Source organism: Neodiprion fabricii, chromosome 1 (genome assembly GCF_021155785.1).
Source record: "Neodiprion fabricii isolate iyNeoFabr1 chromosome 1, iyNeoFabr1.1, whole genome shotgun sequence".
Lineage (NCBI taxonomy): Eukaryota > Metazoa > Arthropoda > Insecta > Hymenoptera > Diprionidae > Neodiprion > Neodiprion fabricii.
The window spans coordinates 33174502-33193151 of NC_060239.1; the positions used below are offsets into that span (position 1 = coordinate 33174502).

Below are 18650 nucleotides of genomic sequence, written 5' to 3' on the forward strand. Positions count from 1 at the left end.
ACCCAACACACACTGTTTTTGATCGTCGATTTAAATTTGAATGCACCAGTTCTAATTGTCCCGGATAATTTCACGGCTGCACTCTTATCCGATGCCATTGAACTCGCGCGAGATTTGCGGCGATTCGAATTTATTTAAAAATTACTGCAGGTCAAGTTTGACTCCAACAGAGCCTCCTCGTAAACGTTTACATTACATGATAACGCGCGGTACAAACCGGAGTGATTGAACTCATGTAGTAAGTGATTGAACGAGCTCATAGTTTCATTGGCCAGAGTATTATCTACACGTGTGTAGAATTAAGTGTAGACGTCGTGAGGAGAGAATACTAAAGATTATCATCAGCCAGATACAGACGCATATAATAACGCACTTGTAACGCGTCAGCGGTGAGGTTTAGAATAAATCCGCTGATCTTGGGCATAGTTAATTCGTTTGTGTAAATTTTATAAGGAAATGAGTGAAGAAATTTCTCGACTGATTAACGGCCATCAAATATCAAGTAAAAGGGTGCAGAAGTCCAAATTCTGAGGAATGTATTTGACTTTGTTTCTTTATTAATAATTTAGTAACTACAAGTACACGCTTCTTTCGTTTGCAATTTTTTCGCGTACGTATAAGAAAAACATATGAAAAAAATAACACAACACATTCATCGTAATCGTGTGCAGTTTTCTGATTTTCTTCTTATCGAATTTTTCGTGTTGAAAATACTGCGTATAAAATGCTGACTGAAATCTACTCCGATATATAATATTTCAGTGGAGGAACTAAAGGCTGGAACAAATTGTGCGCATTAAATGGTATAACAGTTGACCGACACTTTATTTAATCTTGAAAGTGACGACAAAAAGAAAGACAATTAATCCATTAAAATTAATTATTATAGTTTTCTTGGATTGTGACAGTATCAAAGACCTTGTAATACTTAGATAAATGAGAATATTACCTAGGAAATTTGTGTAAAGATGCTAGTTTCATACGAACAATATTACGTACGTAGTCATGATCTAGTCCATGCGATTTAATTTTTCGTGGTCAGACTACTTTCTTCTTCGTAAGTTGATGGGACTGCAACAAATTTTTCAACATCAGTAATTTCATTTTCAAACAAGTATTTGCGCAACAATCAAACACTAACACGTATCTAAATATCTAGTATCTCTAGCCTACTTGGCTTTGTGGAGAACGCTTCGCCGGTCGATGATAGGTGATAAAGTCTTCTTCCATATAATGGTGTTGCTCTATCACGATACATTTTCGCCGATCGGCGGTGGTCGGTGAGGCTTTTATTATAGTAATTCTGAAACCATAAATAAAGTAACTCATTAACGGAAAAGTTTATGAATACCTGCTGGGTAGTTTCAAAAAGCTTATTAAATGGAGGGATAATTTTAGAATACGCATTTTATGTTATCAATTAACTGTATTTTAGTTAGTGGCAAAGCAATCAGTCGAGAAGTACATCAGAATTTAAAAGAAACTCATGTTATTTGTCCTCACGTTAAGCAGAAGCATCTTCTTCTTTATTGCGTCAACAGCCATCATTGCCGGAACATTTTTGCAATCATTGGAAAGTTCTGTTTCCTCACGTTGGAAGTAGTTCACATTCGTCGATTTTATTTCACCACATTTGTGGAAGGCCAGCTCTCCATCCAGGTATTTGGGTGCCTTGAATATTATTATAAATATCAATAATCGTAACGCGGTTTAAGGTTATTAGTTGGATGGTAAAAGGTAGTCTAACTATGTCTCCGAAATATCCTGTTCGTTATGAATATTATAAATACAGCTATATCACAATCTTGCGACTGAACCTATTTATCATTTCAAATGGAACGTTTTCGGAAACTCCGGGGGCTGATTAATGAATTCGACTTACGGCCTGCTGTGTCAGCGAATAGTTACCGCTCTTCTTCGTCGGACTGTAAAATATTCAAAAATTTGAGTTAGTGGCTGATGACATAGAATTCATTCAAAAACGCATGCTGTCTAACGATAGAGTAAAAGTTAAATTGCAAAATTGAGCCCCTAAACAGGATGAGGTTTAATGAGTACTCACCTGAGAAAAGTTGTAAATTCTCCAAGGCTTGTATCCATTTCATCCAGAAATAGATTAGTGTTACTTTGTTCACTACCCTCACCAGAACCCGAAAATGGGCCTTGGCCAAATTCGACCACAAAGTTTATTTGAAACGTTTGATCCGTCACCAAAGAAACATTAGTGTCCGGACCGAACGAGATGTTTGCCTGAAAAAAAATGTGTAATTATAATTCTGAATTTTAAAAGTCCCGTAAAATTCACTATGATAAAAATTATAATCAATTACTACTGATTTTTTATAATAAAAAATTTTAGTCTATAGCCTATTTTATCAATGTTTTAGAAATGTTGAAAATTACACACAGTATAAGTTACCTGCTCCAATAGATCCTGTACGGTACATTCTTCGTTAGGTATGTCAAAAGTAATTAATCTTTGCTGTCGATTCGGCAAAACAACCAGCATCTTTGCTGTGTTTCCATTAATCTGGCGTTGAACAATGCAAGTCTGAGGATTATCAATGGGCTTCTGTACGAATGTAAGGTTGGGACCAGAAGTACATTTTAAACTATCCGTTTGTAATCCGCTAGTCTGTTTTGGCGATTCCTTTTTTCCATACTCCATTTTTCGAAACTTTTGTAATAAAAAATCGTATGTGATTGCTTTTTTCTGCACTTCTCATACATACCAATTTCAAATTCAGAAACAATCCTCGTACTCTGTCGCTGTTAATGTAACATATGTGTAGCAAAAATTATTGTTGATACGTGGAGAGTGATCGAGTACTTACATAGGAAAGAAATAATTTTTGTGATTCAGGTTTTTACGGTTCAGGGATTCACGTAACTTTAATACTTATCCAAAAGATTCGCAACGCACTGTATTTTTTTTCAAGTTTGGAGATATGTATTTCGCTTAACGCTTAAGTTTTTTGTAATACAAGGGATGGGAAAGCGTAGAAATTTTCTAACAATCTTCAAAATTGAAATATAACTGTGGGTGGAAGAAAAACATATCTCCCAAATCCGACAACGTGAGCAGCGGCTATGTGGGCTTTGCGGCACGTTTGAATTCACCTGTTTTGTTTACAATCACTTTTTTCAGAAGCGTATAATAGACAAATCTATCCTACAACTGACCTACGCTATCTACGTAAACACACACGCCCAACATTTAGATGTGAGAAATGGCTATGCTTGAATTATTGTACAATATTTTTCCGAACGAATCAAAAATGACATCAAAAAATAAATATTATTGTTAGTGGCCGCATGTTCGTTAATATTGGCTGAAGCCACACGTGATCACGAACTTGCTTTTTAGTTCTAAGGTAATGGTCAACGTGTTCTATTTTATTTTACAATTATCAATGTCAATAACTCAACATTGTTTCGATTGCTAAGCACTATTTAGAGATACACCTTTAGAGAATAATAACGCATACCTTAAAGTTGTAATGAACAATTTTTCAAGCTTCCAAAATCCTACCGCACCCCTTCAGACGATGGTAAATGTATGACGATATTAACGCGACGATTGACTGAAGGACCGTGACGCAATAGGCATAAGTACCACCAATACAAAACCTACAGATTGAGAGACTTGTCGTCCCGTTTGGGCAATCTCAGCAACGAAAAGGCATGTCTAGGTATAAGAAGAAATAGGAAGCAAGTCACTTATCGCCTAATTGCAGATCCGTCTGACCGATGTCGTCAGGCTGGCTATGGTCTTGAGAAGGAATCAATGTTGCGACAAAATCAAATCTACTCGTGAATACTTGCATCAAAAAAGTATAAATCATGCAACAAAGTACGAACATTGATTTCGACCTCGATGTAAATTCTCAGAGCGTCTACACGTTATATTGTTTCTTCAAATTGAATTCACACAATGAAGATTGTCAGAAAAATTTTACAGGAAATTTTCATTTGATAATAATTACAGGACGGAATTCAATTCCTGTTATCAATGTCACTTTATTACTGCTGTGCATCATGCTGATTGAAATACGCATTTAGATATGTATTAGGTATGCGTTTTCATTTTATCTTATGACATAATAATTACATATGTATACTTTGTTACACAGGTAAACGGACTTCACCATTTTCTCTATAAATATTGATCAAAGTTAGATTTTGACCGATATAAAACAAAAAATAACTTTTATTTACAGGTTTGGAATGAGTCCCCTTTGTGCTTCTTGGCAGTCTGATTGTCATCATGACTTTCTGGAGTTCGTGTCGGCTTAATGAGCCGTTATAAGTTCACGTAAGTTAAGGTACTCGATTTATTTCGTCAATAAAAAAATTATTATTACTAATAATCATGAAGATCTTTCATGAATAGGAAAAACGAAGCGAAAACTGGCATGATATTTGAATTTCAATTTTTCGTGAAACTTACTTGTAAGCCTTATCCATTTGGCTGCTCTCATTACAACAAAAAATTTCATCATTTGCCACATTATTTGAATGAACGTAATAGGAAAATTCGGATCCACAGCTCAAGGTTTCTGCGAAGATTGAATCGAAATAACCCGTAAGACGGAATGACGATTTTTGTAAACCACACTTACATTTGAATTCCAGCGTTCGTAGTATTTTGAGCTGGTGATGAAGTTTGTCTGAACTTTTCAATTATACTTTGAGCTTGCCAGCTCTGTAAAAGATTTTTCGATAATATTAATTAATACGCAATTCCATATATCATATAAAGATAAAGAAGACAATGGTTAACTTACACCGTTTATCATTTCAACGATATCGTTTGCTTCCTTACTACTCAATTCCTCAAGTAACCGATTCGGTGGAAATAGCGTTTTCAAAATTATTTAGACTTATTCAAAAATATTTTCCGGCAAAAGCATTATTCTTTTGAGTGTGTGGTCTGTAAACATGAAGATAGATAGCAAAATAGTGAACTATAAAATACAATGAAATGTACAAACCAAGTTCCCACTGCCTCCTGGATCAGAATAAGGTCCGTTTCGATCTCACATTCTCAACAGTTCTCGAATCATGCATCTTGCACTTGTTGTTATGTAGAACAACAGTACAGGCATTGCCTTGTTGAGATGGATAAGCACCTTGACAATATTTTTCAATTTTACTTCTAGGAGGATGAAATTCATTTCTGTAGAATACGAAACAGTTAGTTATTTAGTGATCCCATTGCGATGTTTGTGTATCTCCCAGAATTGAAGCTACCAATTTGATGCCACTTTGTGAAACAATCACTGTTTCTTGAGGAATACATTTATATACGACCTTATTCTTGCTGTCCAGCAAATAAGAGAAGTTTTCAGTGATTGGATTTAGACATTGGCCATGTTTTAAGCATCGCACTCTTGACTCTGCCTCCGCCTACAAAATTAGACAATATGAAATCGTCACGATGTACTCTGGAACTTTTATTTGCAAGTTACCAACTTCAGTTCAACGAAGGTACTTTAGTTCACATTTACAACAGGAGGCTTATTACGTTTTCGGTACGTGACAACAGCACGGGAAAAGGTAAACGCATGTCTTTAGCAAGACGTTACTTCTTTGGCCTTTGGAAAACAAAAATGCATTTTCTGCTTTTGTGATCCTGATGACTAGATTCAATCTCAACATTATAATGTTAAGGGGACACCACAGTTTGACGTTACTTCAAATAATATTTGGACACATATGAAACATAATTGACTGAAACGTGGTAAAATCAACTCACTCTACGAGTATATAGCTTTATTACGAGTTTAACTCTCAAGGAAATCGAAAAATTATACAGTTTTACCGGTGTGTTCTCTCAGAAGATCAGTATTAGATTGTTACACGCCTGTAATGCGTTCCTTATAGCCAACATCGTGTTTAGTGATATTGAAATCGTAGTTATTACAAATAACTGCTATTTTCTTGAATCATTTCTACCAGCAATTAATTAGCACTGTGGAACAAATAGTAGCTAATCATGCCAAACTTTCCGTTCTACTCGTCGACGAGCGACCGAAAAATTATTGTCTCATCTGAATCATCACTGATTGCAGGCATAAATTTTCTGACGTTATTTTTGCGTGAAAGAAAACTGCATTTTAGTTTTATTCAACGTTGCATGCGGAATCACGCTTATCCGCAACATTGTTACATCAGTTATGCGTAGACTTTGGTAGTAGTCAGAATAGTGATATTCTCCACCATAATTTATAGTTGAGAGGCATTCGACGTAGTAAGCATTTACCACCAAACGCAGGATTAAAAGAATTTACAATCGATTAGTATCAAATGTTTTAGTCCGCATATGAATGCATAAACGCGAAGTAATTTGTATACGTAATGACTCAATTTTATAACAAATGCATATTGCATTTGTCTACATAAATTAATTTCAATATCATTCATCAATAAATCAACGCAATTGCGTTTGCGCAACTTTTTAAACTGCACAGAGGGGAAATTTACAGTCAGTTTTTGTACGTATCAATATAAATACAATAATTTCGATATTCTTCTTGGCAGTATTGTTTTTGCTATTTCGCCAACGGTAGCCAATCAATATGCATTGTAGAACTGCATCAATGCAGTGAGAAGATATATCACTAAAAATCTAGACTTGAATATTTGAAAGGAGTAAATGAAAAATCAAGACCAATTGTGCAATGTACAATGAAATTATTCAAATAGGAATAATCAAGAGGCGTGAAATGACATTTATATACAAACGAAATTATAATTAAAGCAAAAAATTTTATTTGAATTTGCAACGCTAAGAATAGAGGAAGAAACGAAAACATAAAAATATAAAACAAAGTGGTAAATCAATATTCTAATGACAGTATGACATATAAGTAAATGGAATAAATACCTAAGAAAACTATGTAGTATCGAAAATGCCAAGCATGTAATGGCAGTTCGACATACATAAGTGATACTGTAATAATGATTATACTAATATCCTTTAGCAGCGTTATAAACATTAACATTAAATTTAGTTATTTAAAATAAACTAAAACTTTGCAAATATTCAAAGACTGATGGCTTAGTTTAGGAACGGCGAACCTCTATGACAATTTATAATTATGGTATATTAAATCTTCAAATTTAAGACGAATCTTACAATGTAATATGTAATATGTAGCCGCCATCAATTGATATAGCATGTTACTTTGCTTAATTAACGAGAAGTGGCTATATGTGTAGGATGAAAATTGTTTGGATACAAAGTTGATTATTTCAAAGATTTCAGTTTCATTATACATAATCATTTATCCATATTGACATCACGTATTCAAATCCGAATACACAAAGTATGATCATTGGTTTTCCTAACAATGTAAAAGTTTCACCTGCAGTTATAGATATGGTAGTGGTATAGAACAGCCCACTCGGAGAAATCTACATTTTGAGTCATTTTTCCGTGCAAAATAGAATGCTTCCTTACACCGCAGGGTGATATATAAATTATCTATTGCCTGTGAAATTGATGCAGTTATACCAAAGAGTTTATTATATCCATGAGTTTTAGTTCTGTAAACTACGTGTCAGCTTATACGTTCTATAAATGTAATATGCATATAATCTGTATAGGTATGTATGTATTTGCTAACACCACATTCATGCCTGACGGTCAATGAAATTCGAAAATCGGAAAATTTCCGTATACAACGAAATGGATTAGTCGAATTGCTTGACAATCGCCAAAAATATGCGCACATTATTCCTGGCTCTGAATGGCACCAGACTCATCTATATTAATCTACGCTTCATTTTTTACAAATATCATATTCACAGTGTGACACATTGGGCGTCACCTCAAAATTATACCACTTCCAACACGTGGGTAAAAGAAGAAATTACAAGTAATCAACGGTACGATTTTCATCACAAAAAGGTTTTTTGTTGTACATAAAAACAATTAAAAATGTAACTCATATAAATTTGATAACAATTAGAGGACAGAATTCCTGTTATCAATCACTTGGTCACTGTTAGTCAGCATAATGAATAACATTTACCTTTTTTAACTACATATGTATGATGCCCATACATTACGGAATCACCCAATATCCAGTGCCCCATATACAACAGTTTAAATACGCATTTAGATTTGCATTTTGTATATTTATTTGACCTTACGATGTATTAACTACATACTTTATTACATAGGTAAACGGACTTCTCTCTTCCTTCTATGAATATTGGTTAAAGTTAGATTTTTACTGATATAAAACGAAAAATAACTTTTATTTACAGGTTTCGAATGAGTCCCCTTTGTGCTTCTTGGTAGTCTGTTTGTCATCCTGACTCTCTGGAATTCGTGTCGACTTTATGATCCGTTTCAACTTCATGTAGGTCAAGGCACTCGATCTATATCAAATCATAAAGAAATTATTATTAATTATAATCACGGAAATCATTCACAAACAGGAAAGTAAAAGCAACACTAGAAGGATGTTTCAATTTCAACATTCCATGAAACTAACTTTGTAGGTGCCTTCCCATCAGTGGTCAAATCTGTTTGGCTGTTCTCATTAGAACTCAAACTGGATGGGGGAGAATGAGCTAGGATTTGGTTGGTATTACGATTTAGGGCCTCCCCCATTTTCTCCGTGTTCTCTTCTGGTCCAATAGACGTTGAAGAATTATTTCGATTTTCTATCTCGGAAGTTGTCTTTTTTTTACTATCGCCCTCGGACTTTAACGTCTTAATATCAAGGTTATTTTCGGATTTCGGAAGCAATCTTCCCTCTGCAGTCGGGAATGTTAGAACCGGTAGCATGATATTCCTCTCTCCTTTGGTTGCATTCATTAATCTAACTAGTAACTTTGAGAGTTCTTCCCTCTTGCGAGTCACAATGATCTCCTCGAACCACTGTTTCAATGTTTTTATAGGTAAAGTATAATTTTTAATGGGATTCTGAAAATGAATATAATTTTTGAAATACGGACTGGATATTGTCGCTGGTAAATAACTTCAGAGAATATGATATACTCATGTAATTTGTAATGAATAACTTGGTGAATAAATTTGATGGAATTGGTAGTATTTTCACTGTCGTTGAACTGTTAGGACTTACACTAAAAAAACTTTCGACATACTGCAGTACATAAACACCACAATCAGTAAAATTTGATTGTTGTGGAACCTTGGGAGAGGCTCCTTTTATGGTGTCTTTTGAAAATACTTGTTCTGTTCCCATTTTGGCGAGGTATTCACAGCTCAAATAGTCACGTAATGTCGCTACGACTCGGGATCGACTAGCCCCAGCCAAAGAATCAAAGATCAGTATACAAGGACTGGAACAGAATTTAAAGAAATCATATTTATTGTGAACAAAATTAAATATATCCTAATGAAGATACGCATCGATCTAATTCAGAAATTGGTGTACCGCTGTTTTCACCAAGGTAGCAAAATTGTGTAACGTAATATTAAATAATATAATGAAAACGAATTTGCAACTCACAGTTTTACAATTTCGTTCTGTACAGGCGTTGGCTCACGCGGCTTCTGAGGGGGTTTGGTTTCTGTTTCGCCATCCTCAGTTTCGTCCTAAAATTGAAAAATAACATATTATAACTGAATGCAATGGACACAAACCACTCTCGCTGGATTCCATTCACTGACAATAATTATAGAGGGATGATGTAAACATTTTTTACTGAACATGGCTGAGAATTTTCGATAACTCACTTCATCGTCACTCTCCATTTCCATTTCGTCATCATCACCTTCAGCTTCATCTCTCTCTGAGCCTTCATCACCAGGGTCCAAAGTGATAGTTGCAGTAACAGGCGTAATTGTTGTATTACCAATAGTAACAGCTTGTAGCTTCAACTCTTTCGCCTTTTTACTCTTTTGGGTTTTTTTTTTATTTTCACACTCTTTTGATACTGACGAAATTATTGGCACTTTGCCCACAAAACCAGGGAAACAAATTATGGCTAAGAACCAGTGTGCACTGAAAAAACAGTTTCTTTCAGTATCAGATATTCCTTTTGTTTTACAACGCGATTAACGAAAATTGTATTGACGTGTACTTACTGTTCATTAATAGGAATAACGATGAAATCCTTTTCAAATATATTCACATTTTTAGTCCACTTCTGAACTCTGGCATGACGTTTGGCAGCTGGTGAAAGTGGCACACCAGTGTCTGCGGCAGGTGCGTGTGGACTTGTCAGTCTTTTATAAAAATACGAACTAAATACATGTGTTCTGTTCTGATCTTCCTCCGACAAAACTTCAAGAGTCAAATATCGCAAGTAAAAATCAATAATGACATCGTTGAGAAACTGATCTTCACCTAGACAAGCGTAATCTTCAGTGTTTATTGCGATCCCACCTTTAGCTGGTGGTGGAGGATACACCATTATTCTGAAAAAATATTTATTTTCCATCAAACATGTGGATGGATTAGACTGATATACTGTTTGCTATATATTTAGTTGAACGTGACGAGGAAATTTGGGTAGACAACTCTAGATTTCTAGTATTTGGTTTAGGTTTACGTCAAAACTTAATTTCACCCCTGAGACGAAATAATGATTTTCATGAACCACGCTTACGTTTGAATTCCACCGTTTGTAGTATTTTGAGCCGCGGATGTAGTTTGTCCTGACTTTTTCATCATACTCTGAACTTGCCAGCTCTGTAAGAGATTTGTCGATAATATCAATTCAGAAACAACTTCATACATCAAATAAGGAGATGGAAAACAATGGCTAGCTTACTTACATCCTTAGGTGAAGCTTTTACAAGAATATCGTTGGCTTCCTTACTACTCAATTCTTCAAGTAATTGATTGGATGGAAATAATGTTTTCAAAATTATTTTGGCCTCATCAGATATTTTTTCCGGTAAGAGCGTTATCCGTTTAAGTGTGTGATCTGGTAACGAGAAGATACATGGTAAAATAGTGAATGATAAAATACAGTCAAATGAGCAAATCAAGTTACCTTTGCCTGCTGGATCATAATAAGGTCCTTTTGGATCTTGCATTCCTAACAGTTCTCGGATCATGCCTCCTGCACTTGTTGTTGTGTAGAAAAACAGTACAGGCATTGCCTTGCCGAAATGGATAAGCACCTTAACAATATCTTTCAATTTTACTTCCAGGGGGACAAAATTCGTGTCTGTAGAATACAAAACAGTTGCTGGTTTAGTACACAATGCATCACGATAATTGTACATCAAAGTTCGGTATGAGGCAAACTTACTATCTTCTAGAAGTGGTACTCCCAATCTGACACCACTTTGTGAAATGATTACTCTTTCTTGAGGAATATATTTGTACGATCCTATCCTTACCGTCCGGCATATAAGAGAGGTTTGCGGTGCTTGAATCGAACCATCGGCCATGTTGTGGCCATCATACTCTCTGCCTCCACCTACGATATTATATATTGCGTAGTCCTTACGATATAAAAATATTGAAGGGCTTTCTTAAATTGAGTCGTTTTTTTGCGAATAAATTCACAATGAAAATATCATAAGTTCTCAGTAAATCAGAAAATTCTCGGCATTATAAAATTTGAGGACAAATATTGTATTGTTCCATACCTTTAATGCCTTCCTCCTGGCCAATATCATATCCGATCATACTAGAAACGGAGTTGTTAGTAATGACTGGTTCCTTTTCAGAAATCATTTCTATCTCGATCTGATTGCGTGTGTGACCAGGAATGGCTGACATAGGATGACTACTTCCTAAAGATTTCTTTATTTTTCCTTCTCCTTGGTCATCTTCATCCGATGATATGGTGAGACACTCTGGAAAAAACATTTTCACTCTAGATAACTCCATTCTCAACTGACTAACTCGGATCAGCATAGAATTGTACAATACAAAGATAATTTTTGACTTGAAGTAGATTAAATAAAAATTTTCAATTATGATACACCTATGTACTTTGGCATATTGAATTTCTTAATTTACCTGGTTCTTTGATAAGCCTTGCTTTAGGTGCAGGTCGACCTCGTCCTCTACCTCGTTTAGATGGTACTGATCCATCTCGATCAATTTTTAGCGGCCGATTTTGTTCATTACTTTTTTTGTAAAACGTCTAAAATCATTGAAAGATTTATTGATTTACAGAAGACTATATCCATATGTGGTAGTTTCTCAATGGACATTTTTGCACATAGCAATAAAAATCGTTTGTTTACGTCATGAATAATATTATTTCAAGAACTATATTATGTTAATAATTTACTTTAGAATTCCACGTGAGTAGCTGAAAAAAAAAAAACAGTAATGTTCATTACCCTTACATCAATCGCTAGCATATTTTCCTTTTTAACTTCCAAAGCTATTGTCATGGGAATATTTTTAACATCCTCAGGAAGTTTTGTTTTACAACGCTGGCATCGATTGAAATCAATTGAACTGATGCCACAGTGTTGACACACTGCTAGCTTTCCATCCACATATTTGGGTTCCTATTAATTATAAAATTACTTTATTTATGTCACTTGGAGAATAATACATAACATCTTGTACTAAAACAACTTCCATACAATTTTTCAGCATGGTTGTAAATATATCATCACTGTGCAAATGTGCAAATCTATCATTTTACATTGCACACATTTGAAAACTGCATAAAACATGTTTGATAAATTTAAACTCACCTCATGTTGTGTAAGTGAGGAGTTGCTGTTCTCCTCAGAAGGGCTAAAAAACGTTGATAATTTTTTTTTAAACAAGCGATAATAAAGTAAAATTGACGAAAAGAAATTAATTTTATTTAACAATGGATTGAAAATGATATTTTTAAAACCTTATAAACCAGTGATTGGTTTATTCGCTCACCTGAACACAGGTGAAGAACCACCAGGGCTTGTGCCCAGCTTATCCAGAGATAGATTACTGTCACTTTGTTCACTACCTTCACCAGAACCTAAAAATGTGCCTGGGCCAGCCTCGACTACAAAATTTATTTGAAACGTTTGGTCCGTCACCAGAGAGACATTAGTGTCCGGACCAAACGGGATGTTTGCCTGAAAAAAAGTATGTACTTATAATTCTGAATTTTACAAATCTCGTGAAATTTATTATGATAAAAATGGTGTTCAGTTGCTACTGATTTGTTTAAAAAAAAATTTAGTCTATAACCTATGTTATCAAGGTTTTAGAAATGTTGAAAATTACACACAGTATAAGTTACCTGCTCCAATAGATCATGTACGGTACATTCTTCATTAGGTATGTCAAAAGTAATTAATCTTTGCTCTCCATTTGGTAAAACAACCAACATCTTTGCTGTGTTCCCATTAATCTGGCGTTGAACAATGCAAGTCTGAGGATTATCAATGGGCTTCTGTACGAATGTAAGGCTGGGACTAGAAGCAGATTCACTCTCTGTTTGTGATCCACAGCTCTGCTGCTGCTGCTGCTGGCTCGTTTTTGCAGGTTCCTGGCTATTAAATTCTTGTGAATCAACTTCCATTTGCTGCTGAACTGGAGATGGTTGAAGTTGGTGTTGTTGCTTCTGATGAGGTGTCATCATCATTGGTTGCCTCTGGAGTTGGGCCTGCTGCAGCGGTGTCAAAGTCATTTGTTGCTGCCTCTGTTGTCCAGCGTTTGGCGGGCTTTGGAGGCTTGGCGCAGGATTATTTGATATTTGTTGTCTTCGTTGCTGATTTGTGGCTGACGTTTGTTGCCGTTGGTGGTGTGTCACATTTGCTCCCATTTGTTGCTGTCTTTGTGGAAGATTCTGTTGAAGTATTTGTCTTTGAAACTGTGGTAACACTGCCATTGGCGATTTCTGAAGCTCTTTGAACTTTGCAACTTTCTCTCTCTCACTCAGATATGCCTCTTCGGTTAGTTTTCGGGAATTTTGATTTTTGGGCATTTGCAAAGGTACAGAATTTCTTGGCAGTGGTGTGTCTTGGCGAATTACATTCCGAACTTGTCTACCTGGAGTTTTCGTTGCATCTGATCTGTTCGCCACAAACATTTTTGGACGAAATGTAGTATTAATATTCCTATTATTTACCAAATTTGTGTTAAGTAGTCGATCTTCTTGTGGATTAGCTATATTCCCAGTGTGTTGTGGACAATTTGAGGTTGTTGCCGCTGCCGCCGCTGATGCTGCTGCTGCTGCAGCTGTTGCATTAGCCACCAATTGTTTATTCTTATTCTGATACAAACGGGAAGGTGATTTCTTAGTCACTGGAATTAATCCAGGTTGTTCGGATTGAATGCGTTGTGTTGGCAGATTCAACGATACCTAGCATCAAAAGATGATCACGTTTTGAAACTGTTTTGTGTAAGGAATTTATCATTACTGTCAATATTATTTTGAAAATTCAATGAGTTGATAATCTACTCTACCGCTACTAATATGACGTAGAAAGCAAATGCACACGTGCGATCTGAAATTGAAAAAAGACTGAGGTTTTAAGTAACACTACGTTATAAATCTTTTCATAGCACAGGACACTTTCCCAAACCAAAATCAAATACAAGTTCTACCAAAAATATAAATAATCACCCGCAATGCTGATCCAGTAAACAATATCGAATTATTCGGAAGCATTTTGTAGGTTTTCTACAGAAATAAATGTATGGGAAAAGTTATTTCCATCCAATTGCAGCAGATAACTTTGCAACTGGGCATGTTATCTGCCCCAATCAGAAATTACTGCACATTCAAAGCTTCAGCAGAGCACTTCAATGCAGTGATTTGGTGAGGAACTATAAAAAAAAGTCAGGCCCTAGATAGCTGAACGTATATAAAATAGAGTTAGAGAAGAACAAGCCTTATTTTCATGACTTCTCACTTATTCTACGTCATACAGAAAGGTTTCCGTTAGCCAACAAGTACGATAACCAGATCACCTATGTCTTTCCAATCACATTCACTACAGCAGTTTCATGAAATTGCAAGTAATAAAAACTATCTTTGCGCTTCATCATACTCCTTTTACATAACAATGATAACCGATAATGTTATCTACTTTTTTCAGACAATACTCGAATCTTTCAAGTTTAAGGAAACCTGATTTATCACATTCATGTCCTACTTTTAAATTGAATTATAAGGTCTATTTCTAAATTCAGTAAATTAATTTTGAACATAATTACTAGCTTTCAAGCATATCTTTTCAAATCATTTCTACAGTCAAGTTCAAGAACTACGAAATATGTTATGAAATTATGATACAAGAACAATAACACTGAAATCTCCTTAGTCAAATTGATATTTTCAATTGATGTCCCTAATCTCTTCTCATTTGATACTTAAAGTAATTTAGTTCTGTCATGTTGCACTCAATGCAATTACAGTCTATCTAAATATTGATTGATTCGACAGGGTTCGTACGCTTTGTAGAATCTGAAATTCTCTAACTTTTCCAGGCATTCCAGATTGAAAATAGGATTTTACCAGCAGCCTTTCAAGAAATGTGCCACTGATGAATGACAATTTTTTTACACAGTAATACTAATACCTTCAATATTACCAGGTAAATATCTCACTTTCTGACATTACAGTCTTATTTTCGTATTCCCCAACTTTTCCGTGCTATAAGAAATTCCCTGAGTTTTCCCGATTTTCCCTGTGCGTACGAATCCCCTTGGAACCACGATCTGCTAGATACCACAATTTCACATGCCAGAAAGAATACGTATGAAGAATAGTTAAGAATGATACAAGAGTAACGATAATTATTCAATCTACAAAATAATAACAAGTGCATGGTTCATCCATGAGAGTATAATGTATGATAAGTAAGTAATATTGAAATTCTCTATGTAATTGGAAAATGGAATATAAAAAAAAAAGAAGTAAAGCCATGCTCAGATTTGGTTCTAATAATTTCAAGAACGACAACAATGATTCCAATAAAAAATAGCTTACGTGAGACTGAGTGTTGGTTGGTGTTTGATTCCTAACAAGCCCGCAGACTTGAGTCTTGACGGGAGTCGATGTGTTCTGTTTCAACACTGTGTCAAAATTAATATTATTTTCTTGCATTTGCACCCATTGCATACTCTGCCCTTGCAATGTATTATTCAATGGTATTTTTGGAGAACCTAATAACAAATGTAAGCTTTATAGTGCCACAGCATGATCAATACCATTACGTTTTCGTCTCATATTAAATTTTATCATTTACCTCTGTTTTCCACATTAACAACATTCTCCCCTATTAACTGAGCACTGACAGTGTTTTTTATAACGTTGTGAGACTGTGATACATCGTTTGTTTCAATTATATAAACGTTTTGCCTGCAATGATAAAATTGTAACAAATCCTTTAAAAATTACGTCATCTTATCTGTTAACTTTGTGTGACTAATGCTGTTGGTGATGCACAGGAATAATTTCTATTTTCTATTTACCGGTGATCGATATGATTTGTAGGGAGTTGCCCGCTGATATTAATCGCCTGTGGACCAAAAACTGCCTGTTCACTGGTTGGAGCTGCAGTAGTGTATGTGAGCAGTTGCGGGGAACCATTTAATCCGTTGTTGAAATCCTCAACAACAAACTGGACGTTCTGTCCTTCCACTGAGCACACTCGTTGAATCTCTTCAAGGGTTACTGTACCACTAGGATTGGTCACAATGTTATAATATTGTGCCATATTATTTCAAAGCTAAGCGATTTGTGTGCAGGAGTGTTTCCTTTCTATTGATCTACCAGTTTCAATGTTGTAATAATTAGTTCCCTCCTACATTCCATAAGATTAGTGACATGTCGTAGTTCACTGATGTCATCATAATATAATCTGTTGATAAAAAGTGAAAGAAAACGCATGAAAACTGATGAAAGAAAAACAGGGAAGGGTCTTAACAATATGGATAATTTTTCACAACACTGTAATCACTTAGTTTCGATACAAATTGCGGTCTTTACTTAATAGAAATGACATCTCCGTTTGCAAACATTATTTGATAATGAGTATTCATTACCCAAAGTCAAGAAACAATTACGTACTTAGAATTCACTCAACTTAGGTTTCTTGGCCATCAAAATTTCACAGAACAGTCCATTTGACAAACAGACTGTTATACGAATTAAATTAATCTTGACCTAGGTTTCTTAAGGCAATATTTGGCTGTTTTGTTACGGTGATGCAACTGTGACGCTTGATTTCAGTCTGTCTGATTTTTAGCAAAAGGAACTTACATTGTGTGACAATAAACTCATTATCGACAACATGACCTAAAATTTGGAATTCTATGTGATCAAACAATGGAGGTTAGCGGCTTTGTGTAAGTTGAACTAAAGCCTTAATTGAATAAATCTGAGTTTGTTATGGTTTCATAACATCTAACAAATACTAACTTACTTAATATACTATATACTCAGCAAAGTATATTTAACAGAGAAATGCGAGGGTATTTTTTACCTGTCAAGTGCTTAACTATCGCATATATTCGTGCGCGTTAAATCAAGCAGTCAGTACACAAAAAATGACTTATGATATATCAAAGTGATAAGTTTTTATTTACCTACGTTATAGCATTCATTATATCTGCAAATTGTCGTCTACCTGTGCACGAAGTTTTTTAATTCATAATTCATTTATCATATGTAACCAACCGTGGTTGCCAAGATTTGTGAACAAATAACGTGATCACCAAATTCTATGAATCGATTATTAAACTTTACCTGGATACCATGTGACGTTTAGTCTAGCAATTGGATACGGTTTATGATGAAAAACCTCGTGTTACGCGAAAAACGATTCGAAAAGCAGATGTACATATGCCATAACCTAAAAATTACAAAATTCAAGATCCGTTGGAAGTACGTTTAAGTGAATTCGCATAGATAGTTGAAAAAAATCAAGGATGTACTAACACATTACCAGATCGAATAGTCCTAATAATGTGAGATAAGCACAACGAAAAATCGCACGGTGGTTCCAACAGGCGAGCAGCAGCACAAGTAGCGACGAGCAGCAAGCGGTTCCATAACCTCGTTATTGTCTAATACGTTTACGTTCCGTAATTCTAATATCTTTTATTTGTACACATTAAATGTTACCGCGAATGAGACGGCGTAAGATAAATGTGCGTAAATTGAGCATGCGGCATCATTTGACTGTAAAATTTCAGTCATACCGTTGACAGTAAAAAGGTTCGTAGGATACATGACCGAAGGGCAAATTGTACTTACAGTTGTTTCAACGATGGAAAATCGAACTTGTTCCGACGCGTGAAAATGTGATTGAGACGGCAATACTTTTGCGCTTACTTTTTCATATTTCACATAAGTAAATAACAACTGCACTTCGCCATTTTATGTATTTCATATACGTAAACGAATCGCAAAGCAGGTTACCAACTCTATTCGTCTACGCCATTGTACTTGCCACTTCCGCTCTCCATTTGGGAAGGCTCGACGCGCGAACCGACGAAATCTTAGAATCTCATGCAGGCGACCCGTGTGTACACAATTCGTTGGACAACGGCCGCATTCTTTCCTTCGATGTTTTCTATACTTGTACTCGACTGAGGAATATCAATAACCCTCTGCCACGAATTCAATTCGCTCAAGTCAAGTGCGCCACAGCCCACATTGGGCAAGTTCGAAATGCAACGAATTTCCGCAATAACCGACCGATGTTCACGCGCCGCACCGCTACTTGTGTTGCACTAAGCGTT

General features: G+C 35.4%; 2 protein-coding genes and 1 long non-coding RNA gene across 14 annotated transcripts; 1 reads left to right on the forward strand and 2 right to left on the reverse strand.

The window, feature by feature from the left end:
- Window positions 1-731: 731 nt before the first annotated feature.
- Window positions 732-3585, reverse strand: LOC124188135. Of its 4 annotated transcripts, XM_046580598.1 has the most exons (8): window positions 3489-3555; window positions 3061-3192; window positions 2420-2677; window positions 2063-2250; window positions 1883-1925; window positions 1504-1671; window positions 1174-1303; window positions 736-1071 (listed from the first exon to the last, which is right to left on the reverse strand). In XM_046580598.1, exons 3-8 carry the CDS (start codon window positions 2666-2668, stop codon window positions 1025-1027), a joined length of 825 nt encoding a protein of 274 aa, XP_046436554.1. In that variant the 5' UTR covers window positions 2669-2677; window positions 3061-3192; window positions 3489-3555; the 3' UTR covers window positions 736-1024. The 4 variants fall into 4 exon arrangements, with proteins under 4 accessions (XP_046436564.1, XP_046436554.1, XP_046436543.1 ...); XM_046580608.1 differs by lacking the exon at window positions 3061-3192 and having other exon boundaries at window positions 732-1071; window positions 1142-1303; window positions 3489-3585; XM_046580587.1 differs by lacking the exons at window positions 3061-3192; window positions 3489-3555 and adding an exon at window positions 2835-3053 and having other exon boundaries at window positions 737-1071.
- Window positions 3586-3721: 136 nt separating this feature from the next.
- Window positions 3722-16465, forward strand: LOC124188152. 2 transcript variants are annotated; one of them, XR_006872248.1, is made up of 4 exons: window positions 3722-4073; window positions 4221-4315; window positions 15390-15496; window positions 16399-16465. It is a non-coding gene; the product is annotated as an uncharacterized LOC124188152 (long non-coding RNA). The 2 variants fall into 2 exon arrangements; XR_006872247.1 differs by having other exon boundaries at window positions 3722-4315.
- On the reverse strand, window positions 6758-18411 carry LOC124188115. 8 transcript variants are annotated; one of them, XM_046580505.1, is made up of 22 exons: window positions 17845-17969; window positions 17653-17758; window positions 17493-17533; window positions 16377-16765; window positions 16151-16263; window positions 15892-16067; window positions 13183-14259; window positions 12840-13027; window positions 12659-12701; window positions 12293-12466; window positions 11964-12090; window positions 11588-11797; window positions 11245-11415; window positions 10984-11160; window positions 10763-10914; window positions 10594-10676; window positions 10070-10402; window positions 9719-9986; window positions 9492-9577; window positions 9102-9321; window positions 8508-8941; window positions 6758-8391 (listed from the first exon to the last, which is right to left on the reverse strand). In XM_046580505.1, exons 4-22 carry the CDS (start codon window positions 16619-16621, stop codon window positions 8268-8270), a joined length of 4401 nt encoding a protein of 1466 aa, XP_046436461.1. In that variant the 5' UTR covers window positions 16622-16765; window positions 17493-17533; window positions 17653-17758; window positions 17845-17969; the 3' UTR covers window positions 6758-8267. The 8 variants fall into 8 exon arrangements, with proteins under 8 accessions (XP_046436461.1, XP_046436520.1, XP_046436479.1 ...); XM_046580564.1 differs by lacking the exons at window positions 17493-17533; window positions 17653-17758; window positions 17845-17969 and adding an exon at window positions 18163-18392 and having other exon boundaries at window positions 13183-13743; window positions 14026-14259; XM_046580523.1 differs by lacking the exon at window positions 17493-17533.
- Between the last annotated feature and the right edge of the window lie 239 nt (window positions 18412-18650).